A 25,440-nucleotide genomic window follows, 5' to 3' on the forward strand; every position below is an offset into this window, starting at 1 on the left:
AGGACCCGGGGACGCTGCTCTGTAGCCATTTACTGACAGCAAACATGCAATATGATTTGGGCCCTAAATTTGCATCAACTCACCAGCACCCCCTTGTGTTCACAGGGCAAAGGTCATCACAATCAGAGCGAGCACTTTCAAGGGGATGGAATGGGTAAGTGTGATGGATGAGCTGCAGTGTAAAGCATGGAGGAGATACTGAGCTTCTGACGGGCAGAGTTTAGACCACCCGTCCCTCCAGTCTGACTCTTGTGTCGTCCTCTGTTTCCCCCCAGTTCAGCCCAATCCATCGGTGCTGATCGGCAATCCCATCCGGGCATACACCCCTCCCATGGGGGCGCACAGCAGCCTGGGCAAATCCCCCAGCCCCGTACAGAGGATCGACCCACACACCGGCACCAGCATCCTCTACGTGCCCGCTGTCTATGGGGGCAACATGGTCATGTCAGTGCCTTTACCCGTGAGTATGCCCCTGGGGGAGGGGGAAGTGCGGAGCATGAGCCCCGTCCTCCTGTCTCTGTCGTGGCCACCTCCTGTCCCCCACTGTCTGTCGTGGCCGCCCTCTGTCCCCCTCTCTCTGTCGTGGCCGCCCTCTGTCCCCCTCTCTCTGTCGTGGCCGCCTCCCGTCCCCCGCTCTCTGTCGTGGCCGCCTCCCGTCCCCCGCTCTCTGTCGTGGCCGCCTCCCGTCCCCCGCTCTCTGTCGTGGCCGCCTCCCGTCCCCCGCTCTCTGTCGTGGCCGCCTCCCGTCCCCCGCTCTCTGTCGTGGCCGCCTCCCGTCCCCCGCTCTCTGTCGTGGCCGCCCCCTGTCCCCCGCTCTCTGTCGTGGCCGCCCCTGTCCCCCGCTCTCTGTCGTGGCCGCCTCCCGTCCCCCGCTCTCTGAAGTGGCCGCCCTCTGTCCCCCGCTCTCTGAAGTGGCCGCCCTCTGTCCCCCGCTCCTTGTCGTGGCCGCCTCCCGTCCCCCGCTCTCTGTCTTGGCCGCCTCCCGTCCCCCGCTCTCTGTCTTGGCCGCCTCCCGTCCCCCGCTCTCTGTCGTGGCCGCCTCCCGTCCCCCGCTCTCTGAAGTGGCCACCCCCTGTTCCCCGCTCTCTGTCGTGGCCGCCTCCCGTCCCCTGCTCTCTGTCTTGGCCGCCTCCTGTCCCCCGCTCTCTGTCGTGGCCGCCTCCTGTCCCCCGCTCTCTGTCATGGCTGCCTCCTGTCCCCCCGCTGTCTGTCGTGGCCGCCTCCTGTCCCCCGCCTCCTGACCCCCGCTGTCTGTCGTGGTGGCCGGGGGTGGCTCTATGTCGTGGCCGTCTCCTGTCCCACAAGCTCCTTCACGGCCGCCTCCTGTTCGCCATGCGTGCACTGACCGCCTCCACATCTCTGTAGGTTCCGTGGCTGCCTCCTATCCCCCACGCTCTGTCACGGCCGCCTCCTGTCCGCTATGCATGCACTGACCGCCTCCCCATCTCTCTAGGTTCCATGGCCGCCTACTGTCCCCCGCGCTCTGTCACTGCCGCCTCCTGTCCGCCATGTGTGCACTGACCGCCTCTCCCCCTCTCTCTAGGTTCCGTGGCCGCCAAACTACCAGAGTCGCTTTTCGATGGACCCACGGCTCATGACGCACCCTGCGATGGCCTACAACATGAACCTCTTGCAAGGCCACGGCCGCGGCTCTCCTATCCCTTTCGGCCTCGGTCACCACTCACCGGTCAATGTCGGCCAGCAGATCCCGCACACAGACAAGGATCAGCACGAGCTCAGCCGCAACGGTGAGAACTGCCGTCATCTGATCGGGATGACCGCACATCACAGCCGAGGGCTTGTAACTGTCACGGTCTCAGGTTCCCCTACATGCAGTGTCAGTCACGGTGACCCCCTATATGCAAGATACATCATGGTGACCTCCCCTTCATATAGGGACACGGTCTCAGGTTCCCCTACATGCAGTGTCAGTCACGGTGACCCCCTATATGCAGGATACATCAAGGTGACCTCCCCTTGATATATGGACACAGTCTCAGAGATTCCCCTACATGCAGTGTCATTCACAGTGACCCCCCTATAAACAGTGACTGGTTTCTCGGTCTATAAGTAGTATATACTACCCCTAGACCTGTGCCTATATATAATATACATGATGTTGCGGAGAGAATCCTGTTAACCCTTTGTCTCCTTCCTCTCCTCCAGGTAAAGGTGAGAACAATCCAGCAGCCGATATGACTAAGCAGCGGACCCCCGAGAAGAAGCCCCCAGACTGCAAACCGGTAATGTGGACGCTGCCATCCTGTGCCCCCTATACCGTCCTCTGTGGGGACCAGGCTTACACGTAGGAGCGGCCTTCTTCTCCGCTGCCGTGGGGGCAGTGTCAGACGGGGATTTCACTCTGTGCACATGGTCAGGAGCGGCCCTCCTCTCCGCTGCCCTCCTGGGGCCCCGTAGGGGCAATTGTTGATGGGGCTTATACTCCCTGCACATGCTCAGGATTGGCCCTCCTCTCTGCGACCTCCGTGGATTAAAGACTGAAAGGGAAATGGCTTACAATCGCTCACGCTCAGGAGCGTCCCTCCTCTTCACTTCCCTCCTGTGGGGGTAATGTCTGACGGATGTGGCTTAAACCCGCACATGTCGGGAGCGGCCTTCCTCTCCGCTGCCCTCCCGTGGTGCAATGGCTGATCTGGGTGGGGCTTGCACTCAGTGCACATGCTCCGGCAGTGGCCCTCCCCTCCCCTCCCGGGGGGCCGTAGGGACAATGGCTCACAGGGACTGGACTTGTACTCAGTGCACACGCTCAGGGGATCGGGCTTACACTTAGTGCACATGCTCAGGAGCGGTCCTCCTCTTGGGTCAATGGCTGACAGGTGTTTGTTTTCCAGGTTGACTTGGACCCGAATGCCCAGACGCGAAGTCCGGAGTCCCGCGCCAACCTCGCCTTCCCCAACCCTAAATTTCATCGTAAGGATAATCCCACCCAGAGGCCGATAAACATGCACCTGACGCCCCCGCACCCGCAGTACCCCATGGCCGGTCGCCACTTTCCCCATGTGCCCCCTCTACAGCGGCCGCAGTTCACCCTCCAGCAGCAGCAGCAGAACCACCTGTCCGACCTGCAGAGCCAGATCCCTCCTCCGCAGGGGCCGGTGGTCCCGCAGCATAACCACCTGATGCAGCCGCAACCTCCCCCGCAAGCCTCCCAGCTGTCACCCGCCTTCCAGCCCAACCAGTCCTTCTTCAACGCCCCCGTTCCTCACCGGCCCCCATCACCCAGCGTGGACGGCATGATCCCGGAGCAGCCCCCAGCTGCCATGCTGCAGGAGGTTACCAACCCGCTGCGCTCCTTGGCCCATAATAACCAGCTGATGTCATCGCACCTGAACACTTATATAGAGGACGGATCCCCAGCCATGAGTGCAGGGGAGGCTCTGGGTGAGTGCCGGGGACTGGGTGGGATGGGTCCTGACTACCATGTGGCGGCTCTGACATCTCGTCCGTGTCTGCAGATCGCCTGCACGGCAACGTGGCGCTGGAAACGCTGAGGCAGCAGCAGACGCGGATACAGCAGTGGAATGAGCACAACGCGTTTCTGAGCCAGGCCAACCTGCCGTACCCGCATCACCCCCACCTACAGGCAATGGGTCTGGCCCAACAGCAGATGATCAGGCCGGGCTGGAAGATCCCAAGCAGCGGAGAGGAGGAGCCAGAGATCACGTACTCCAGGTACCACCCGTCCGGACGCTCCGTGCAGTGCATTCTGGGGGTTGTGCTCCTGCATCATTTCTTCTGTTCTTCTCCATCCAGGTTTCAGGAGTTTCTGCGAGAACTTTCCCAGCACGAACAGAGCGGCGATAATCGGGGAGATCTGGCGGAGATGCCCCCTCCACAGTCCAGACTGTTACAGTACAGACAGGTCCAGACCCGGAGCCCCCCGTCCCTCGCCTCCCCTTCCTCCAACCACAGCGGACACTTCCCCAACTTCAGCGAGAGCAGCCGAGACATGGACATGAGCGCCAGCCAGGCGTACCCGCAGCACATGGCCGCAGGCGTGTACAACAGCCCCTACACTGTCCCCCCCGAGCACATGACGCCTCCGCCGCCGATGAAGTACCTGCAGCACGATGGCTCTTGGGCCTACGCCAGCCTGCAGCAGAACCCGCTGATGGGGCAGGGCTTTCACTACAGCATGCCCCCGCTACAGCACAGACCGCCACAGAACCCCTTCATCCATGTACAGAACCACCAGCCCCCTGCCGGGCAGGAGACATTTCATCCGACCGCGGCCCGCGCAGTGTCCGCCTCTTCACTCCACAACCTAGAAGAGGTAAGGACCGACCATCCATCGGCGGGTCATATGAGTGTCCCGGGGGGCTATCCTGTCCCCCACACTGGGACCGCTGGTGTATCCTGTCCCCCACGCTGGGCCCGCTGGTGTATCCTGTCCCCCACGCTGGGCCCGCTGGTGTATCCTGCCCCCTACGTTGGGCCCGGTGGTGTATCCTGTCCCCCACGTTGGGCCCGGTGGTGTATCCTGTCCCCCACGCTGGACCCGATGGTGTATCCTGTCCCCCACGCTGCTCCCGGTGGTGTATCCTGTCCCCCACGCTGGGCCCGCTGGTGTATCCTGCCCCCTACGATGGGCCCGGTGGTGTATCCTGTCCCCCACGTTGGGCCCGGTGGTGTATCCTGTCCCCCACGTTGGGCCCGGTGGTGTATCCTGTCCCCCACGCTGGACCCGATGGTGTATCCTGTCCCCCACGCTGCTCCCGGTGGTGTATCCTGTCCCCCTCTGGGCCGGGTGGTGTATCCTTTGCCCCACGCTGGGCCCGGTGGTGTATCCTGTGCCCCACGCTGGGCCAGGTGGTGTATCCTGTGCCCCACGCTGGGGCACCCGGTGGTGTATCCTGTCCCCCACGCTAGGCCCGGTAGGGCTTCCTGTCCCCTATGCTTAGCCCAGTAGTGTATCCTGTCCCCCACGCTGGGCTCGGTGGTGTATCCTGTCCCCCACACTGGGACTGGTGGTGTAACCTGTGCCCCACGCTGGGCCCGGTGGTGTATCCTGTGCCCCACGCTGGGCCCGGTGGTGTATCCTGTCCCCCACGCTGGGCCCGGTGGTGTATCCTGTGCCCCACGCTGGGGCCCGGTGGTGTATCCTGTCCCCCACGCTGGGCGAAATGTATCTGATGAATGCAGATATCATACCGTGGCTTCACATTACCCTGCAGTCTGTGTCTGCGGACCCGGCCGGGTGATGTGCCCCGCACCTCTCTCACCCTCCTGTCCAGGATTATGCAGATTTAATGGTTGGGTATCGGCCGATACATCCGCTGAGGTGGGGGAGGTCGGCGCTTCGCTAATCTTCTGCCTTTGAAAGTCGACATCAAAGCGCGACTTAGTGTCATCCAAACGTTAATAAAACCAGAGATTTGGGTCTGCTCACTGAAGGCGGCACCCGAGCCACTAACTGCCACACGTCATCTGAATGGTTAATCTCTGCCGAGATGGGTACCGTACATCTAAGCCCCTGATGTGCTGCTGAGCCTGTGGGAACGTCGCCCACGTGGCGGTCCTGCAGTCGGCACACAAACATTTTGTATTTTTACTCAATTTCTTTTCCTTTTTTTTATTTTAATTTTTTCTTTACCTTTTTTATTTCATTATTTTTTCCAATTTTTTTCTACCTTTTTTCCTGTTTCTTTTTTTATTTAATTTTTTATTTTAACTACTTTTTCTTTTCCATTTTTTTTATTTTACATTTTTATTTTTATTTTTCCATTTTAAAATCATTTTACTACTTTTTTCCCATTTTTGTAATCTTTTTATTTTCCTTTTTCTTAACTTTTTTCTATTTCCTTTTTAATTTCATTTTCCATTTTTTTAATTTTTTAACTACTTTTATACTTTGTTATATCATTTTCCATTTCTCCGATGTTATTTTAATTTTATTTTTCCATTTTTTTATTGTACTACTTTTTTTCTTTTCTATTCCCACTTTTTCTTTCTTTATTTTCTTTTTATTTTCCTTTACCTTTTTTATTTTATTTTTTTAATTTTTTTCTATTTTTGTTCTTTAACTATTTTTTTCCTTTCTGTTATTATATCATTTTTTCCTAATTCTACTTTTTTCATTTTATTTTCCATGTTTTTGTTTTACTACTTTTTCCATTTTTTTTTTATTTTTTTATTTTATTCTCCATTCTTTATTCTACCTTTTTTTGGTTTCCTATTCTGTTTTCCTTTTGTTATTGCTATTCCATTATTTGTATTTCTACTTTGCTTTTCTCATTTTATTTTCCTTTTTTTCTACTTTTTTCTTATATTTTCCATTACCTTTATTTTATTTTATCCATTTTTATTTTTTCATTTTTTTCTTTGACTATTTTTTTCTTTTTTGTTATATCATTTTTATTTCTACTTTATTTACATTTTTTCTATTTCTACTTTTTCATTTTATTTTCCATGTTTTTGTTTTACACCTTTTTTTTCTTTTTTCTTTTCCTTTTTGTTTTCTTTACTTTTTTCTATTTTTTTTTATTTCCCATTTTTTATTCTACCTTTTTTCGGTTTCCTATTTTGTTTTTCATTTGTTATTATTTCAATATTTTTATTTCTACTTTGTTCTTTTCATTTTCTTTTCTACTTTTTTTATTTTATTTTCCAAGTTTGTGTTTTACTATTTCTTTCTATTTCCATTTTTTTCTTTTTATGTTCCTTTTTTATTTTATTTTTTCCTTTTTTCATTTTATTGTCCATTTATTATTCTTCTTTATTTCGGTTTCCTTTTTTATTTTCCATTTTTTATTATTTTTTTCCTTTTTTTTTTTCTTTTTATTGTATGGTCCTCTTTCGCTCTGCAGTTTTTTGGGATGGGAATAATTTTTCCTTTTTTTTTGTCAGTATGAACCTCGAGGACCCGGCCGGCCGCTCTACCAAAGAAGAATCTCGGCCAGCTCGGCGCATGCAGGTCCGGAGGAATTAGCCTCTTGTCCAGAAGCCCTCAGTCAGTGTAAAGAAATCCAAGACCCCAGCAAACCCCAATCATATAACTACTCATCTCCCGAGCTCTGGGTGAACGCTGCATCGTCAGTCCCGTACCAGAACATTCCCTGTAATGGCGCCAACCCATCAGCAACGCCCAGAGACATGTTAGGTATGAAAAATTGATTTTTTTTTTTCTTCCAAGAACAGCGCCACACATTCCTACAGGTCAGGTCTGGTATTGCAGCGTCGCTCCATTCAAAGTGAATGTGTCAATACCACACGTGACCTGCGGACTGGGGGTGGCGCTGTTTGTGGAGGACTGTCGTTCATTCTTTCCGATCTCCGCGATTTACGCCCATCGTTAACTCTTCATTGTCCAGTTGCTCCACAGAAAATGGCGAAGCCTCCGGACGAGCATCTGAAGGCGGAGAACATGCAGATGTCCAACTCCTTCAATTACAACGTCCTGCAGCACCTGGGCCAGTTCCCTCCGCTCATGTCCAACAAGCAGATTGTAGAACCCAACGGAAGCGGAGGCGCCCCACCCAACACGGGGGGCGCCAATAAGCCCACCATGTCCTATGCTAGCGCCCTGCGGGCCCCTCCCAAGCCCAAGCCCCCGCCCGAGCAGGCAAAAAAGAATAGCGACCCCTTGTCTTTATTTCAGGAACTTAGCTTAGGGAGCTCATCAGGTAACAACGGCTTCTATTCCTATTTTAAGTAGAACCCCGACCTTCGCTTTTTTTATTTTATTTTTTGCCTTTATTGTGTTTGTTTTTATCCTTTTTTTTTTGCGATTTTTGTAGATAGTCTGTTTTAGATTTGGAGTTACCTAAACTATAGCCTCACTAATTTTAAGCTTATTTTTTTCCTATTTTTATAATAACTTTTTTTTTTTTCTTGTATGGGTGTGCATTAAAAAAAATTTGCGACCTTGTCTGTGTGTCCGCTGCGATTTATGCACACACGTCACTTACGGCTCATAGTCTCCAAAACTTTTCAGATTGTTCAAATTTTTTTTTCTTTTGATCCAGTTTTAAAAAATGTAAAAAAAAAAACAAAAAAAAAACGTAAAAAAAAATTCCACGGACACACGAACAGTGACGCAAACCTAAAAAAAAAATGTAAATAAAATATAAAAGTCTGTGAATGTATATTTACAATACATAAGTATACATCTGCCGGTAACAGTTTGTAGCAACTGTTAAAAAATAAAAAAAAATAAAAAAGTTTATAAAAAAGGAAAAAAATTCCCTCCCCCCCAAAAGAACCTAAAAAAAAAAAAAAAATATTTTTTTTCCCGCCTTTTATCGTAGGGCCGGTTTGCGACCGTTTTTATGTATAACTTTTTTTTTTTCTTTTTGTGTCATAAATGTCGCATTACAGTTAGCTGCTTCGACAATTATATCTAAGAAAAAAAAAAACTTTAAAAAAAATATTAAAAACTCAGAGGAAAAAAAAAAATTATTAAAATTTTGTCAAAGTTGTATTTAAAAAGAAAAAAAAAAAAATAATGTAAGTAGTCTTTACATTTATTCGATGGACGTTGGCATCCAATACTGGGTTTCTGTAGCAGAAATGTCCAGTTATTGTGAAAACCTTACCGCATTTTTTGTTTTATTATTGCTATAAAAATCTTTTTTTTTTTTTTTTTTTTTTAATATTTTAATTACTATAAAAATAATTTTTTCCTTTTTTTTTTTTTTTTGCTATTATGCGTTTTTTAATTTTTTTTGTCTCTGCGGGTGGGGTCCTTAATAAATAAAATTACAATGTATATAATGAATTTTTTGGGAGAAAAAAAATAAATCATCACTCCACATAAAAAAATCTGACGGCCTCACATGCCGATATAATGTTTTTTTGTTTTGTTTTTTTCCAGGCCGCGGAGCTCCGCTTTATTCTAAGCTGCCCCTATAAGTGATGACAATAGGAGCTGCCGCCTGTGCTTTTAATCTGATTTCACCTTTTGTTTTTAGGACAGTACCAACCTTTCTAGAAAGCTGCGTTGACATTTTTTCTAAAATTGTTTTAATCGGGGGGAAGCAAATAATAAAATGTAAAAAAATAGCAAAAAAGGCCTAATAAAAAAAAAAAATTTTTTTTTTTTTTTTTGTAAATCAGTAGCATGTACTTTGCCTGAACACCATAAATAGATGCAAAGTATAAAAAGAATTATAAAATAAAATTGTAGAATTTTTTTTTTTTTTTGTACAATTTGTGATTTTTTTTTTTTTTTCTATACTCTTCGCTTGGGTTTGTTACTCTCCGGACACCTCTACGAGGCGATCCGCCGACACTGCTTTCAGTACAGGATAACGTGTCGACATTTTAAAGTTGAAAAAAAAAAAAAAAAAAAAAATAGGAATAAAATTTAAAAAAGGAAATAAAAAAGCAAAAGTATATTTAAAAAAATATAAAAATAAATAAAAGCGTAAATTTTATCAGACAGGAGCAGGATCCGATGTGCAGCTCTCAACCTCCAACCAGCGGCAGCGTCAGACTCGTTGCTCGTTGGTTGCAATGATTTGATAGAATTTTTTTTTTTTTATTTTGTAACCGCATCTTGAAAGGCGAAAATCCGATGATTTTTCGGAGCGTCGGTGCTCAGTAGATTTAATAACTCTTTCACCAGGAAACGTGGATTTCTTTTCTCTGCATGCATAAATGTTTGTAATCCGGCTTTAATCTTTCCTCCACCTTCACTGATACTGGGAAGAAAACAAAACTACTATACTATAAAAGAAATGGAAAAAAAAAAAAGATCCAAACTTTTCTTGTTCCGCTTCCAGTTTTTTCCTTTCTTTTTTTCTTTTCCCCCCGTACATATTTTGGTACATTATTTGATGTTTACATTAAAATGTGACATTATTCAAGAAACTGCAAGTGCCCTGATGTTTTTATTGGAACAACCTCATTGCCTGAATTACCACCTCCTGAGGTGGTCGGAGCCCCCATACGTGTGTCTCAGCAGCCATATGGTCAGAATTGCCACCTCCTGAGGTGGTCGGAGCCACCATACGTGTGTCTCAGCAGCTGTATGGTCAGAATTACCACCATCTGAGGTGGTCGGAGCCCCCATATGTGTGTCTCAGCAGCCTTATGGTCTGAATTACCACCTCCTGAGGTGGTCGGAGCTCCCATACGTGTGTCTCAGCAGCCATATGGTCAGAATTGCCACCTCCTGAGGTGGTCGGAGCCACCATACGTGTGTCTCAGCAGCCGTATGGTCAGAATTACCACCATCTGAGGTGGTCGGAGCCCCCATACGTGTGTCTCAGCAGCCTTATGGTCTGAATTACCACCTCCTGAGGTGGTCGGAGCTCCCATACGTGTGTCTCAGCAGCCATATGGTCAGAATTGCCACCTCCTGAGGTGGTCGGAGCCACCATACGTGTGTCTCAGCAGCCGTATGGTCAGAATTACCACCATCTGAGGTGGTCGGAGCCCCCATACTTGTCTCCACAGCTGCAATGTCAGAATTGCCACCTCCTGGGGTGGTCGGAGCCCCCATACATGTGTCTCAGCAGCCGTATGGTCAGAATTACCACCTCCTGAGGTGGTCGGCGCCCCCACACGTGTCTCACCAGCTGCATGGTCGGAATTACCCCCTCCTGGAAACCTAAAACATCACCACTTTTGTTTACAGGTTGTTAACGGTACTGCATCTCAACCGCAGTTATTGGAGCTGCAATACCAGATGTGGACAGGCATGGTGCTGTTTTTTGACAGTAGCACGCCATTTGCAGTTTTGGTTGTGTCTGTCACATTCATTTGACTGGGAGGTAAGTATGGTGCATTGCAGTACCAGACACGGCCACACTGAATGTATGGCGCTGTGTCAGCAATATGTGATGTTTAATCTGGGGACAGTATATGGACGGCTGAGGCTTCAGCGTGCCAGGAATAATGCCGCCCTTACACAATCCGGGGGGCTGTGCCGCTGGTCTTAAATTGCACCATATGGGGCAGCGGTATAGGAAGCGGACTCCTACCTGTCCTCTAATGATCACCTAGAGTGGAGCTTATAAGGGAGGGGGGCAAAGTACTGTACAGCAAGTGTATACAAGTCTGTGTACTATGGAGAGGCAGAGTACTGTACAGCAAGTGTATACAAGTCTGTGTACAGTCATGGCCAAAAGTTTTGAGAATGACACAAATATTATATTTTCACATGATCTGCTGGCCTCTGGTTTTTATGTGTGTTTGTCAGATGTTTTTATCACATACAGAAATATAATTGCAATCATATTATGAGTAGCAAAAGGTTATATTGACAGTTAGAATGAGTTAATGCAGCAAGTCAATATTTGCAGTGTTGACCCTTCTTCTTCAGGACCTCTGCAATTCTCCCTGGCATGCTCTCAATCAACTTCTGGATCAAATCCTGACTGATAGCAGTCCATTCTTGCAAAATCAATGCTTTTATTTTGTCTGAATTTGAAGGTTTTTGTTTGTCCACCCGTCTCTTGATGATTGACCACAAGTTCTCAATGGGATTAAGGTCTGGGGATTTTCCAGGCCATGGTCCCAAAATCTCTATGTTTTGTTCCCTGAGCCATTTAGTTATCACCTTTGCTTTATGGCAAGGTGCTCCATCATGTTGAAAAAGGCATTGTTGATCGCCAAACTGCTCTTGGACGGTTGGGAGAAGTTGCTCTCGGAGGACATTCTGGTACCATTCTTTATTCATGGCTGTGTTTTTAGGCAAGACTGAGAGAGCCCATTCCCTTGGCTGAGAAGCCACCCCACACATGAATGGTTTCAGGATGCTTGACAGTTGGCATGAGACAAGACTGGTGGTAGCGCTCACCTGGTCTTCTCCGAATAAGCCGTTTTCCAGATGTCCCAAACAATCGAAAAGGGGATTCATCAGAGAAAATGACTTTACCCCAGTCCTCAGCAGTCCACTCCCTGTACCTCTTGCAGAATATCAGTCTGTCCATGATGTTTTTCCTGGAGAGAAGTGGCTTTGCTGCCCTCCTTGAGACCAGGCCTTGCTCCAAGAGTCTCCGCCTCACAGTGCGTGCAGATGCACTCACACCTGCCTGCTGCCATTCCTGAGCAAGCTCTGCACTGCTGGTAGCCCGATCCCGCAGCTGAAACACTTTTAAGAGATGGTCCTGGCGCTTGCTGGTCTTTCTTGGGCGCCCTGGAGCCTTTTTGGCAACAAGGGAACCTCTCTCCTTGAAGTTCTTGATGATGCGATAGATTGTTGACTGAGGTGCAATCTTTCTAGCTGCGATACTCTTCCCTGTTAGGCCATTTTTGTGCAGTGCAATGATGACTGCACGTGTTTCTTTAGAGATAACCATGGTTAACAGAAGAGAAACAATGATGCCAAGCACCAGCCTCCTTTTAAAGTGTCCAGTGGTGTCATTCTTACTTAATCATGACAGATTGATCTCCAGCCCTGTCCTCATCAACACCCACACCTGTGTTAATGGAGCAATCACGGAAACGATGTTAGCTGGTCCTTTTAAGGCAGGGCTGCAATGATGTTGAAATGTGTTTTGGGGGATAAAGTTCATTTTCTAGGCAAATATTGACTTTGCAAGTAATTGCTGTTAAGCTGATCACTCTTTATAACATTCTGGAGTATATGCAAATTGCCATTAGAAAAAATGAAGCAGTAGACTTTGTAAAAATTAATATTTGTGTCATTCTCAAAACTTTTGGCCATGACTGTACTATGGAGAGGCAGAGTACTGTACAGCAAGTGTATACAAGTCTGTGTACTATGGAGAGGCAGAGTACTGTACAGCAAGTGTATACAAGTCTGTGTACTATGGAGAGGCAGAGTACTGTACAGCAAGTGTATACAAGTCTGTACTATGGAGAGGCAGAGTACTGTACAGCAAGTGTATACAAGTCTGTACTATGGAGAGGCAGAGTACTGTGCAGCAAGTATAAACAATCCTGTGCACTATGGAGAGGCAGACTACTGTACAGCAAGTGTACACAAGCCTGTGTACTATGGCAAAGCGGAGTACTGTGCAGCAGAATAATACAACTCTGTGTACTATGGAGAGGCAGAGTACTGTAGAGCAGATAACTACAAGCCTGTGTACTATGGAGAGGCAAAGTACTGTGCAGCAAGTATATACAAGCCTGTACACTATGGAGAGTCGGAGTACTGTTCAGCAAGTACACAAGCCTGTGCACTATGCAGGGGCAGAGTACTGTGCAGCAGATTAATACAAGTCTGTATTATGGAGAGGCAGAGTGCTGTACAGCAAGTATACAATCCTGTGGACTATGGAGAGGCAGAGTACTGTGCAGCAGATTAATACAAGCCTGTGTACTATGGAGCAGCAAAGTGCTATACAACAAATATATACAAGCCTGTGTACAATGGAGAGGCAGAATACTGTGCACCAATTATATACAAGCCTGTTTGTCATAGAAAAAGATCTCTGGGCCCTCACTCCCCTCCCTCCTTCCCTCTCACACAGATTGTCAGTAAGGAAACAAGCTGAGTCTCATAGAAATACACTGGTACAATGGACATAAAGGAGGAGGACGTTGGGTATAGTTGGATAGTGACAATCTGAATTAACATGCAGGCAGCTCGTTTTTGAAGTAAAAGACCCCAGGAGTGCCCACAAGGATGTCTATTGCGCATACACAAAGGTATATAGGTTGGGCAGATAACTAAGACAGGAAGGGTCTTTTCAGAGGGCTGGATAACAACAAAGATCAAGAAGTGGAAGAAGCCATTGTCCCCCCCCCCCCCCCCCCCCCCGGCTTAGGTCTCTGAAAGAAAATACTGAATATTGGGGCTTGTATAGATCTGATAGTGATAGGACAAACATTTCAGCTTCAGAAAGAATCAAGGAAGAAGATGCATATTTTTCATAACTCTAACCCCTGCCTATCAGCCACAAATCAATAGTGGACAGATCACTGACATTAGCCATATCATGGTCTCTGGCTAACGGTAAAATCCCAACAAAAGACATGTTGGCAATCTCGAATTTCTGCTGTGAGTAGGAATGAAGCTATTGCATAAGTTGTGAATTTCATAAAATCCTGAAGGGCTGAGGACATCCCATTACCAGTCCCATGTGAGGTCATCATGGCGGTGGGGAGTGTAACTCAGGTACTAATAACAGGTCCAGACAAAATTATGATGTGTTCTTGCAGAGACATACACATCGGTGCATGCATCATTTCCAATTCGTGGAATTGGAGGACCTCATCATGAAAGACTAGTTTCTTCATCTTTGCCCTGTGGAGGTGCGACAGTTTGTGCTGGACTGGAAGCCACTAAGATAGCAGAGATTGCAGACGCCTATGAGTTCAACCATACGCCTGAGCTGAGACGTCAGCTGTTGCCTGCTGGAAGGGTGCTAAGCCGACAACCACACCCAGTGCCCCTGTCAGCTGGCCCTCAGGGGGTCCTGCCCCATCAAGCAGCATCCATCCTGCATCTGACTCCTGATGATCCTATTGTTACGTGTTACAGAACCACTCAGCACCCAGAATATGTTGTGCAGTTATATGTATGTATAATAGGTTCTATGTGAGATGCATGTCCCGACAGTTGGGGGAGGCAGAGGAAGACATTGATGGTTTTCTGCAGGACTTTGAGCGGCAGTGTGCCCTTCATCAAGTAAAGCCGGAGGAACAGGTTCAGATTCTGGCCAGCAAGCTGACAGGCCGGGCAGCGGACGCCTATCGCACGGTACCTGATGAGGACTGTATGGACTATGAGCGGATCAAAGAAGTGATCTTGGCCCGGTATGCGCTGACACCAGAGGCCTACCGCCAAAAGTTCCGCGGACTTATAAAACGCGTAACCGATACCCACGCTGAATGGGCCTGTAAATTACGGCGGTCGCTGCTGCGGTGGGTGCAAGGGAGCCAAGCAACCACTAAGGAGGACGTCCTCCAGCTCTTCCTGTTAGAACGATTCTTTAATGGACTGAGCTCCGGGACACGGGAATGGCTTCGGGACAGGCGGCCGACGACTCTTGTGGAGGCCGCTCGTCTGGCCGATGAACATCATGATGCCGGGAGGCCGCAGGTTGATCAAAGGTGGTCACTAGGGGCCCACCCATGGACCTGGAGGGCCCCAAACCACCGGAGATTGTAGGGGGACCAGCTAGAAACCTGGCCTACCACAGTCCCCCTGGGGCGCGATGCCACACCTGCCGTCAGCTGGGCCACCTACAAAGACAATGCCCCAACCGGACTCTGCATACCCAGTGGCCAAAGGCGGGAACAGCTACCTTCAGCCGGGCTGCTGCACACTGCTACCAAGGCGAAGCTGACCCGGCATTGGGGGCTACGACTAACCAAGGGGTGGAAGAGATGAAGTGCTGCATGAAGTAGACCCCGTGCAGGCAGCCCGGGTAGATAATCGACAACAGCATCGACACGTCGTGTGGGTTAATGGGAAACGTATGCAGGGACTAAGAGATTCCGGGGCAACTTTGACCCTTGTGAAGCCTCATCTCGTCCGGGACCAAGAGAAGACGGACCGGACAGTGGCAGTCCGTGTAGCAGGGGGAGCTATACATCGACTACCCACTGCCAGGATTCACCTGAACTGGGGAGTCGGGGATGGCCTTGTTGAGGTCGGCTTGATGGAGGATTTGCCTGCAGACGTCTTGCTGGGAAATGACTTGGGGCCCATGTCTGCATTCTCGGTGGCCCCTCTGGCTGAGACATATCCTCTGACCACCCGGAGACAAGCTCGAGCTGCGGAGGCGGAATCACACTCAGAGGACGCCCAGGTAAGACATCCCAGCCCTGCACGTGTTCCCATAGCCAGACACATTTCTTGGGCCACCCCAGATTAATTTAAGAGGGAGTTACTTGAGGATCCTTCATTAGAGGGATATCGTGGGAAGGCACAGGAGGGGAGAGGAGTACTGGAAGGGGAACAGTTTGTATGGAAGCAGGGACTCCTCTACCGGATCACAGAGCAGCACCACACAGGGACGAGCCCCACTATAAAACGACAGCTGGTAGTTCCCAAGAAGTATAGGCAGGAGCTACTGCGAATCTCTCATGATATACTCTTGGCCCGGCACTTCGGTGTCAGTCACACCAGGCATCGTCTGACACAAAACTTCTTTTGGCCGGGGGTAACCTATGATGTTCGTCAGTACTGCCAGACCTGTGACAGTTGTCAGCGCATTGGCAAGAGGGGGGATCGATGCAAGGCCAAATTACGCCCCCTCCCCATTGTGGAGGAACCATTTAGCCGAGTAGCGGTCGATCTGATAGGGCCGTTAGCCAAACCCAGTCCGTCTGGGAAAAAGTATATATTGACAGTGGTAGATTATGCCACACGGTATCCAGAGGCGGTTGCGTTACCTAACATACTGGCAGAGACGGTGGCGGCCGCCCTGCTCCAGGTTTTCTCACAGGTTGGATTTCCCCGGGAGATTATCTCGGACCAGGGTACCCAGTTTACAGCAGAGGTGACCAACCAACTGTGGAAGCTGAGCGGCGTAAAGTCCATTTGAAGCGCCCCGTACCACCCGCAAACCAATGGGTTGTGTGAACGCTTTAACGGGACATTAAAACAGCTCATTGGGACTTTTACCAGGACCTACAGGGACTGGGAGAAATTCTTGCCACACCTCCTGTTTGCCTATCGGGAGGTGCCCCAAGAATCCACGGGGTTCTCCCCGTTCGAGCTGGTATACGGGAGACGGGTAAGGGGACCCCTAGACTTAGTGCTGGAACACTGGGAAGGGGAGGGCCTCATAGAAGGGGTACCTATTCTACCCTATGTGCTGGAATTCCGTGACCGCCTACAGGAGCTGACTCAGGCTGTAAGTGAGAACCTGCAGGCGACCCAGCGGCACCAGCGCATATGGTACGATCGGAGGGCCAGAGAGCGCACTTTGGAAATAGGACAGAAGGTCCTGGTGTTAGAGCCCACTAAGCAGAATAAGTTTCAAGCTGCATGGCAGGGGCCCTACCAGGTAGTGGGGAAAATAGCCGGCACAACCTATAATGTCGCCGATTGTGACGACCCCAGGGTTATCCGCATGTTCCACGTGAATATGCTGAAGCCCTACCGGGAGCGCCCTGAAGAGGTAGTGGCCATCTGTGCACCTGAAAGAGGATTTAGCCGGACTTCCCTTGCCGGATGTCTTAGGGGAAAGGACTCAGTCTAAAACATGGGACCAGGTACACTTGGGTGAAGACCTAGGTCCCCTGGAGAGACAGCAGGCGGAGGCGTTGTTGAGGCTGCGACAGAGGATGTTTTCAGAGAGACCGGGGTACACTCGCCTGGCACAACACAAGGTTGAGACCCAGGATCAGACCCCCCCTGCGACAAAACCCCTTCCGCGTCCCTGAGTCTGTACGAGAGGGGATGTGACAAGAGATACAAGAGATGTTGCGTTTAGGGGTCATTGAAGAGTCAGTCCCTGGGCATCCCCCGTAGTGTTAGTGCCCAAGAAGGATGGGACTACACGGTTTTGTGTAGACTATCGTAGGCTCAATGAGAAAACAGTGACGGATGCATACCCCATGCCGCGTGTGGATGAGTTGTTAGACTGGCTGGCGGGGGCAAAGTATTTGACCACCATCGATCTATGCAAAGGCTACTGGCAGATTCCCCTTAGTCCTGACACTATTCCCAAGTCGGCATTTGTCACCCCGTTCGGCTTATTCCAGTTTCGAGTTATGCCATTCGGGATGAAGAATGCCCCGGCGACCTTCCAAAGGCTGGATGACCGGCTTCTGAATGGTCTCCAGGACTATGCTTGTGCCTACCTGGACATTGCCATCTACAGTGCGGCATGGAAAGAGCATCTAAATCACCTAGAGACAGTATTGGACAGGATCCACCAGGCCGGAATCACCCTGAACCCAAACAAGTGTCACATGGGCAAAGCAGAGGTTCAGTATTTAGGGCATTGGGTGGGAAGTAAGAAACAGCGACCAGAACCAGCCAAGATTGAGGCCATAGCCAAATGGTCCATCCCATGCACTAAAACCCAGGTCATGGTGTTTCTAGGGACAGCGGGGTATTACAGGAAATTCGTTCCCAATTACAGCAGCGTAGCCAAGCCCCTCACTGATCTGACCCGTAAGAACCATCCCCGCCAGATAACCTGGACCACAGAGTGTGAGGAAGCCTTCCGCCAACTAAAGGACGCCCTCACCAATACCCCTGTATTGGCCGCACCCGATCCAACTAAACGTTTCCTTGTTCATACAGACGCTTCTATGTTTGGATTGTGGGCAGTACTGAGCCAAGTCGGGCCGGACGGCCAAGAACACCCGGTAGCTTACCTGAGTCGGAAACTACTGCCCGGTGAAGTAAGCTATGCGGCCATCGAGAAGGAGTGCCTGGCGGTAGTATGGGCACTCAAGAAGTTGCAACCATATTTGTATGGACGACAGTTTTCCCTCCTAACGGACCATAATCCCCTAGTCTGGATTAATCGGGTCTCCGGAGACAACGCCAGATTGGTGCGGTGGAGTTTAGCCCTACAACCTCTGGACTTCACCATCCACCACAGACCCGGCAAACAAAAAGGTAACGCCGATGGACTAAGTCGACAAATGGAACTTGTACCAACCTCATAAACTTCGGTCATCCCCAAACCAATCCGTTGAGGATCAGACTGTGTATGCCGATCGGGTCGCTGAAAAGGGGAGCCGTGTTACGTGTTACAGAACCACTCAGCACCCAGAATATGTTGTGCAGTTATATGTATGGATAATAGGTTCCATGTGAGATGCATGTCCCTAATGCATCAGCCCACAGGCTGCGCCCCTGGGCAGAGGGGACACGATATTCTCCTTTTGTCCGCCCCCCCCCACCTTTGTAATTCCCACAGTAAACATCGGCAGGCTCCGGCCACCTGCGGCTTTTGTAATGCATGTCTGGCCTGCCGCTTTTCTATTGGCCTGCCCTCTGTATCTGTGTGATATATTCTGTGTCCTGTGAGTAAAGTGTTGTCAGGCTGGAAATACGTGGAGAAGCAGTGATCTTTTATATGCGCCCATGTAACCAAGGAATTCCAGCCAGCATCATTCATTCAGACTCCAGCCAACGCAGAGCGGACCTCCGAAAACACGGGGTGGTACTGAAAGAGGTACCCCAGCTTGGGTAGACCCCGTTGCACCTATACCTGTGACTGAACTGGTCACAGCCTCACCTGACTAGAGAGGTAGAACATGAACCCCGTACCTGAGGATCAGGGGCCTAGTGCAGCTATTCTTTTTGTAGGTGGGACGGTTGGGATTGCCCGTGAGACTTTGCAACCAGTTACAGTGGGTGACACCATTATTGTTGGCTCAACGACACTGGCACAAAACGAACCCTCATCCATCCTGAGTTTGTGCTACCAGAGGACTGGGTTTGGGGGTCTTCACCCTCTCACCAATGGCCCTGGTTTTCTGGAATGGGGTGCAGGGAAGGGGGATAAGGGAAGTGGGAGTGGTCCGAGAACCTCCCCACAAATGTTTTATTGGGGACTGAACTGGGACAGTTGATGGCACAATACATCTTTGACAAACCTCCCAGGTCTCATCTGTCAGGTGACGCAAGTGTCCATAATGTGAATGTGATGGATGAGGATAATGTGCCTCATTGTACAGGAGGACTTGGTCATGCCAAGGTGATGTCTCTGAGGACCGCCTAAAATGAGTCAGTATAAGTGCTAAAGGCGATGGGAGCAGGCACAAGGGTCAGAAAGCAGCTGGTCCCGAGCAGCTGACCAGTGTCACCATGGACTATGACTTTGCCAGTGGTAGCTGCCTCATTATTAGCACAGCTCCTGAGGTAAAAGGGGAGAAGCACAGGGATCATAAGGAAGGTGGTCCTGTGCAGCTGACCAGTGACACGACGGACAGTGACATGGTGGTAGCTGCCCCATGATGTGCACAGGTCCTGAGTTAACAAAGTGGGCAGGGAAGGTCTTATCCCCAGCCTGTCCACGGGGTGGGAAGGTATGTGAAACAACCGGTCAGGGCGAGGGAAAAGTGTGTCCCACCCTCTGTCAGGACGATGGGAAATAGGTACTCATGGCCTGTCAGAGGGGTGGGAAAATTGTACCCCAAGTATGTCAGGGTGGTGGGAGGGAGTGTCCCACAGCTTGTCAGAGTGGCAGGAACGTCGTTGTGAGGGACGAGTGAGACTCCATTTTGGATTTATTAATTCAGGCTCTATAGACCAGTGTTCCCCAACTCCAGTTCTCAAGGCCCACCAACAGGTCATGTTTTCAGGATTTCCTTAGTATTGCCCAGGTGATAATTGCATCACCTGTACAATACAAGGGAAATCCTGAAAACATGACCTGTTAGTGGGCCTTGAGGACTGGAGTTGGGGAACCCTGCCATAGACTATCCAGAGATCTCCCTTCACAGCATGGTTATGGCCCCTACCCTTGGGATAAGTATACAATTTCCCAATAGAACAGAACTTTGCGAAATGGCCAGAGAATTAGAGGCCACGTGTTAATGAAGGCGAGGAGGAGCAGAGCTGGGATCCCCCTGCTGTCTTTTGTGCAAGGCGGCCAACATCACTGGAAGCTCCAGACCGAGCGTCACCGACACCCAGAGATGAATTATGAGAGTACCGTGTATCTCAGGGGTAAGTCCAATATACTACCAGAACGCTGAGAGCCCTCTGCACGCACCCCTGCTTCTCATCTTTCTCTAGCTGTCGCGGGTACCGAACTATCGAGACGGGCTCTCCAGAACCACTTAGCCGACATAAGTTTGGACTCTCCATATCGGTCCAGCCCCAACAAACCCGTTGAGACGTCAGTTGTCCCATTTGGACCTCTCACTAGGAAGTTGTGAGCCATCCTAGATATTGGGAATTACTTCAGCTAGGAGGTCAATGGAGGAGATTTCAGTCAAACCCAGAAGGGTCGTGGAGAATATGCGAGGGGGGCGCGCTAAGGGCTAAAAAGTAGCTACACACCTTTAGCCTTCGTTTTTGTTCTGCCATGGAAGCCACATCGCGTGTGGAGACGGTCCACAAACTAAGAAGATACGAGAGCTTCACTTCATTCGAAAGTGATAAGAACGGTAACGTGACACATATCGCTAACTGCAATCCCAACCTGCACCCTACTTTTATCTCTACCTCTGGCTGTAATATCTGTATATTACTCTGTATATTTGTAGTATCTAGCGCACCTTTCAGCAATTAAAATATCCATTAATTTTGGGCTGCTCTTTTATCTTGAAACCCGTGAGTCCAGGTAGTGCTTACACGCTACCTGGGGTTGGTTTCTGACCGATATAAGCTCGTTAACGGACCGGGCTTATATCTAATGAGGAACTGGTAGCAGCATACCTTTCTGGGGTTATTGGGGGATCCTGGCAGTGACGGACCGGAGGTTTATATAGATATATATATTCCTGGACTGGGACTGGTGATATACAGTATATACCGCCCTCCCAGCAGAGTGCCCCAATAACCAGTATGTGATAGGGCAACCTCTGCGGCGACTACTTATCCTAGGTGCAGTTCCCTGACTGACCTGAGGGTAAGGGGGTGGCAGAGAGCGGCGACTGTGAGCATGTCACAAATTGGTGACGGTGGGGGGATGTCCATATTCCCCGACTCTCGTGTTTACCTTACAAGTGGTGGGATCAAGATAATAGTATTGCTGCTGGGGTCTAAAGCCCAGTACTAGACTGTGAGACTGCAAATAATATAAGGTGTGTAGGTACATGGGTCGCAGCTCTGTGTCAGTTACCAAAGAGTGCAAGGATGGCCAGTGGCACCAGGTCCCAAACCCAGGGAATAGCCAAGGCTATGGTCGATGGGGAGGAGGTGGATGATTGTGCTGTTCAAGGCAATGGGGAGTCCAGCCAAGGTTCCCCAAGGAGCCTGCCACCTTTGCTCAGTCCTGCAGTGGACTTCCCCTCACCTCCCCAGCCAAGCGGGATTGCATGCCCTGCTGCAAGCGGCTATGGCCAGTCTCACGGCTCAGGACCAGGCCACCTGTGACGAAGTCCTGGCAGTGTGGGAATGCCAGGCAGAGCAGGAGGCTGCAGAATGCCGTAAAGCTGCCGAGTGGGAGGCCTGTACGCTGCCACCCACGGCCGCCACTGCCACGCTCCACACAGTGACTGCGGCCCAGACACTGAGATCCGCAGCCACCATTGCCCGGCTCGGTCCCGCGGCTGCAGCCTGTCCATCAAGGTCTGCGGCTGCCACCACCTCGCCTCCGAGAGGGGCGGTCTCGATGCTGGGAAACTCTTCTGGGGCCTGTTGCGCCCCCCTCTGCACCTAGATGTAGGAACGCTCGAAGCCTCCAAACACTCCTCGTCGGCTGGGCCCAGCGGCTGAGACACCGAACGAATGGACACCTCCTGGACAACATCTCTGCAGGACATCAGAGAAGGATAAGTGACACTCCGTTGGTTGTTAATTATAGTTTCAGGACTCGATAGTCGGCCATATCGCGGCCATCTAGTTGCCGGCACTTGCCAAGTAGTCTTATATCGGGTTATTTGTGTATTATTGTCTAACTTCCCTGCGTGGAAAACTATTGTCAGCTTAACTGTTATTCATATAATCCATATATAAAGGTTGAATTTAAGCTTGCTCCGGCTCGTCGCTGCATCCTGTGTACCTGTGGAACTTCCCTGAGGACCTCCTGCAGTTCCTCTGTGACCAGAAACCAAAGGGGGGCCTCTGCTACCGCTTCCCTGGCGGATGAATACGCCAACAATAGGGCACCTGAGGCCAAGAGGGCTGCCAGCAACATCTGGAGAGGGGGTAAGACCAATCCTGCCCCTGTTTTCCCATCCCCTAGAATGCAGGGGGCGCACCCCTCTGCTCCCCTCTCCAGGTCAGGGTTGGAACCCTGCCAATATCATCATTGCAACCAACCAGGACAGTTCAAGGCCCTGTGTCCCCAGCGCCATAAGGCCCCGTCCCAGAAACCATCCACTGTTTTATGTGTGGGAGAGGGTGGTGATAGAGAGAGATAAACAAGCGCATGCACAATTCTCCGACGTCCATGGGGTCTCCATGCATCTCCTCTAGGATTTGTAACGTCTTGGTGAAGGTATCTCACACATGGGAGGCCGAAACATGATGGAGCTCCTCGCCTCTCTGTCTAGGGGCCTTCATAGCAATCTCTGCCTCCATAGCGGGGGTCAGGGGATGCATCCTCAACATACCCCTGACCCGCTCAGTCCAGTCCCATAGCAGACTATTGCTCCCTGTAAACTTTGGAAGGTTATTCAACATTGCCCCCAGTGGTATACTAGCCCTTGGAGCACTCAGGACCGCTTGGTCTACCTCCTCAATGCCTGGGGCACCCAGGACCGCTTGATCTGTCTCCTCTGTACCCGGGGACTGCATCCTACCAACTAGTCAACTACGCCAAGTGTGAGCATATTGCGGGATGCAGTGAGGCAGTGGTTGCAGAGCAAGGGTTAAAGGATTTAGTTAACAGGGGAATACTCCACGCAGGGTGATAAAGCAATTTTATGGCGGGAACAGGTGATTAAATACAGGGTATATGATGGGGGAAAATAGCAGTAACTATAACAACAGAAGTTCTCTTGGTTGACTTATCGTGTAGGTCAGATCATGGGTCACGGATGTTGCTGAACCGATGATGGCGCCCACAACGGCGGGCGCAATGCTGATATGAATTCCTATGGATAACGAGGATTCTTCTTCTGGCGGCAGCAGTTGGCTTCCGGTACCGTTCGCTGAGCCTTTAGTCCATTTACTAATGTAGCCAAGAGGGTACAGGTCTCAACGCTCTCCTGGTTCAACGTAGACCGGTGGACGTAAACGAGCGAATCAGGGCACAGCTTATGGTCCCACACTGAGTCTCTCTGAAGTGATGCGTACGCGGTACTCACGAGCCCGGAGCGTTTGGCACCTCGCTTCGGGTGTCCTGTACATCTCTCCTGGCGACACTGCTAGTCGCCATGATGATCTGCGGGTGCGGATCTGCTCTCTGACAGGACTCGAGGGCCAGAGCACTCACGTCTGCCTGCCGCGCGCTGTCTCTTCCCGCCGAAACTATGTACTTCCGCGCGCTGTGGCTTCAGCCGCTTAGCGCTACCGCCTACTCCCAGACGTGTAGATTTGTCCGGTCTCATTAGCTTTCCCCCGGGCAACAGTGGAGAAAGCCCCGAGAGTTCCAGACCCGGCACAGAACATGTACCCGCTGTCCGTTCCTTCTTCTTACACTGAGATGACCCTTGTGCGTCTCGAGGTGGTGTCCTGCCGGGATTTGGTACTCAGAAAAACCCTTTCCATCTCTGGAATTGGAGGCGTCAAACAGGCGCTGCCCATCAACAAGGTGTATTTGGACTGGGGCTCCGGGAGGGGAATGCGGGAGGTGGGGGTATCGGCAAATATTCCCGCCAATGTTTTGCTTAGGACCGACTTGGGGCGGCTAGTGTCTCAGTATGTGGTCACTGGACCCTCAAGTCCGGCTCCCATAGACTGTCTTGAAATGTCCACTGCTAATGCTGTCGATGTTGATGTATTGAATGTGCCTCCTGCTGTGGAGGGGAAGCGAAATGTCAAACTTTCCCATACACTGACACTACATGCACAGGGAAGGCAGCTGTGACAGGAGAGAGGTGTGAAGATACCCTCAGGTATGACCAGCCAGTGTGCTGGGATGTATTGTCCTCCAGTGGGAGAGAAGGGGCATGAAGCTGCAGAGGGGGAGACTCAGAGCTGTGAGGTGCAGGGCCCCTAGATGAGTCCAGACTGCTGAATTCAGAACCACTGCAGGGAGAGGAACAGACCCTGAGGATTGGGGGTGTCAAAGGAGATGTGGAGCCACCAGGTAAGGGCCCAGGGCAGGAGTTCCCCACATCAGGGATGTCAGAAGGCCAGATTAGTCTGCCTGACCCGACGACTTGGTCAAGGGCTGAGGGGACGCGAGCACTACCCACAGTCGCAGCAGCAGTCGTGGCAGCTGTCACCAGGAGTTGGAGCTCCAGAACCCAAGTAACCTCAAGAAGGTCTGGTGGCTTCCCCACCTCCGACTAAGTGGCTGCCGAGTCAGACGGAGGCCAGGAGACAGGTCCCTAGCAGGCCCGGACTGGTAATATAACCAACCGGGCATTTTCCCGCTGGGCCACTGTCTTGTGGGCCGCTTGCCAGCTGATGCGGCCACTGGCCTGGCTGTTGCTATAGTTTCCAACCCTCCCGCACTGCAGGGAGATAAGCCCCCACGCACCCCATCCTCGCCCTAGCATGAGACCTCCCCCCCCGCAGCATCGCTTGCCTGCTCTCTTCTCTGTTCACAGGACCTGTGATGAGGTCACAGGAGGGGAGGAGTCAGGGGTCACATGATCAGGAGCCTTTGTCCAGACCCCTGATCATGTGACCCCCTGACTCCGACCCTCCTGTGACCTCATCACAGGTCCTGTGCGCACATCCCTGTCTCTTGGTGTCTGCAAGACTCTGCTGTGCTGGTGTCATGGTGCTGGATGAGGTAAGTACGAGGTGTACGGAGCGGAGCCGTGTGTGTACGAGGTGTACGGAGCGGAGCTGCGTGTGTA

General features: G+C 50.6%; 1 protein-coding gene across 1 annotated transcript in view; it reads left to right on the forward strand.

Moving 5' to 3' along the window:
• The window catches only part of HELZ (helicase with zinc finger), a 67,022-nt gene extending 57,191 nt beyond the window's left edge, over window positions 1-9,831 (forward strand). Inside the window, exons 23-31 of the mRNA XM_073579809.1 lie at window positions 106-154; window positions 276-460; window positions 1,544-1,748; window positions 2,167-2,243; window positions 2,853-3,402; window positions 3,477-3,693; window positions 3,775-4,294; window positions 6,868-7,120; window positions 7,332-9,831. Of these exons, the coding sequence (XP_073435910.1) occupies window positions 106-154; window positions 276-460; window positions 1,544-1,748; window positions 2,167-2,243; window positions 2,853-3,402; window positions 3,477-3,693; window positions 3,775-4,294; window positions 6,868-7,120; window positions 7,332-7,675 (2,400 nt within the window). The 3' untranslated portion in view covers window positions 7,676-9,831. The remainder of the gene's footprint in view (window positions 1-105; window positions 155-275; window positions 461-1,543; window positions 1,749-2,166; window positions 2,244-2,852; window positions 3,403-3,476; window positions 3,694-3,774; window positions 4,295-6,867; window positions 7,121-7,331) is intronic.
• The last annotated feature ends 15,609 nt before the right edge of the window (window positions 9,832-25,440 follow it).

The sequence above is a fragment of the Dendrobates tinctorius genome, unplaced genomic scaffold (genome assembly GCF_039654945.1).
Source record: "Dendrobates tinctorius isolate UK_male_01 unplaced genomic scaffold, ASM3965494v1 ptg000063l, whole genome shotgun sequence".
NCBI lineage: Eukaryota > Metazoa > Chordata > Amphibia > Anura > Dendrobatidae > Dendrobates > Dendrobates tinctorius.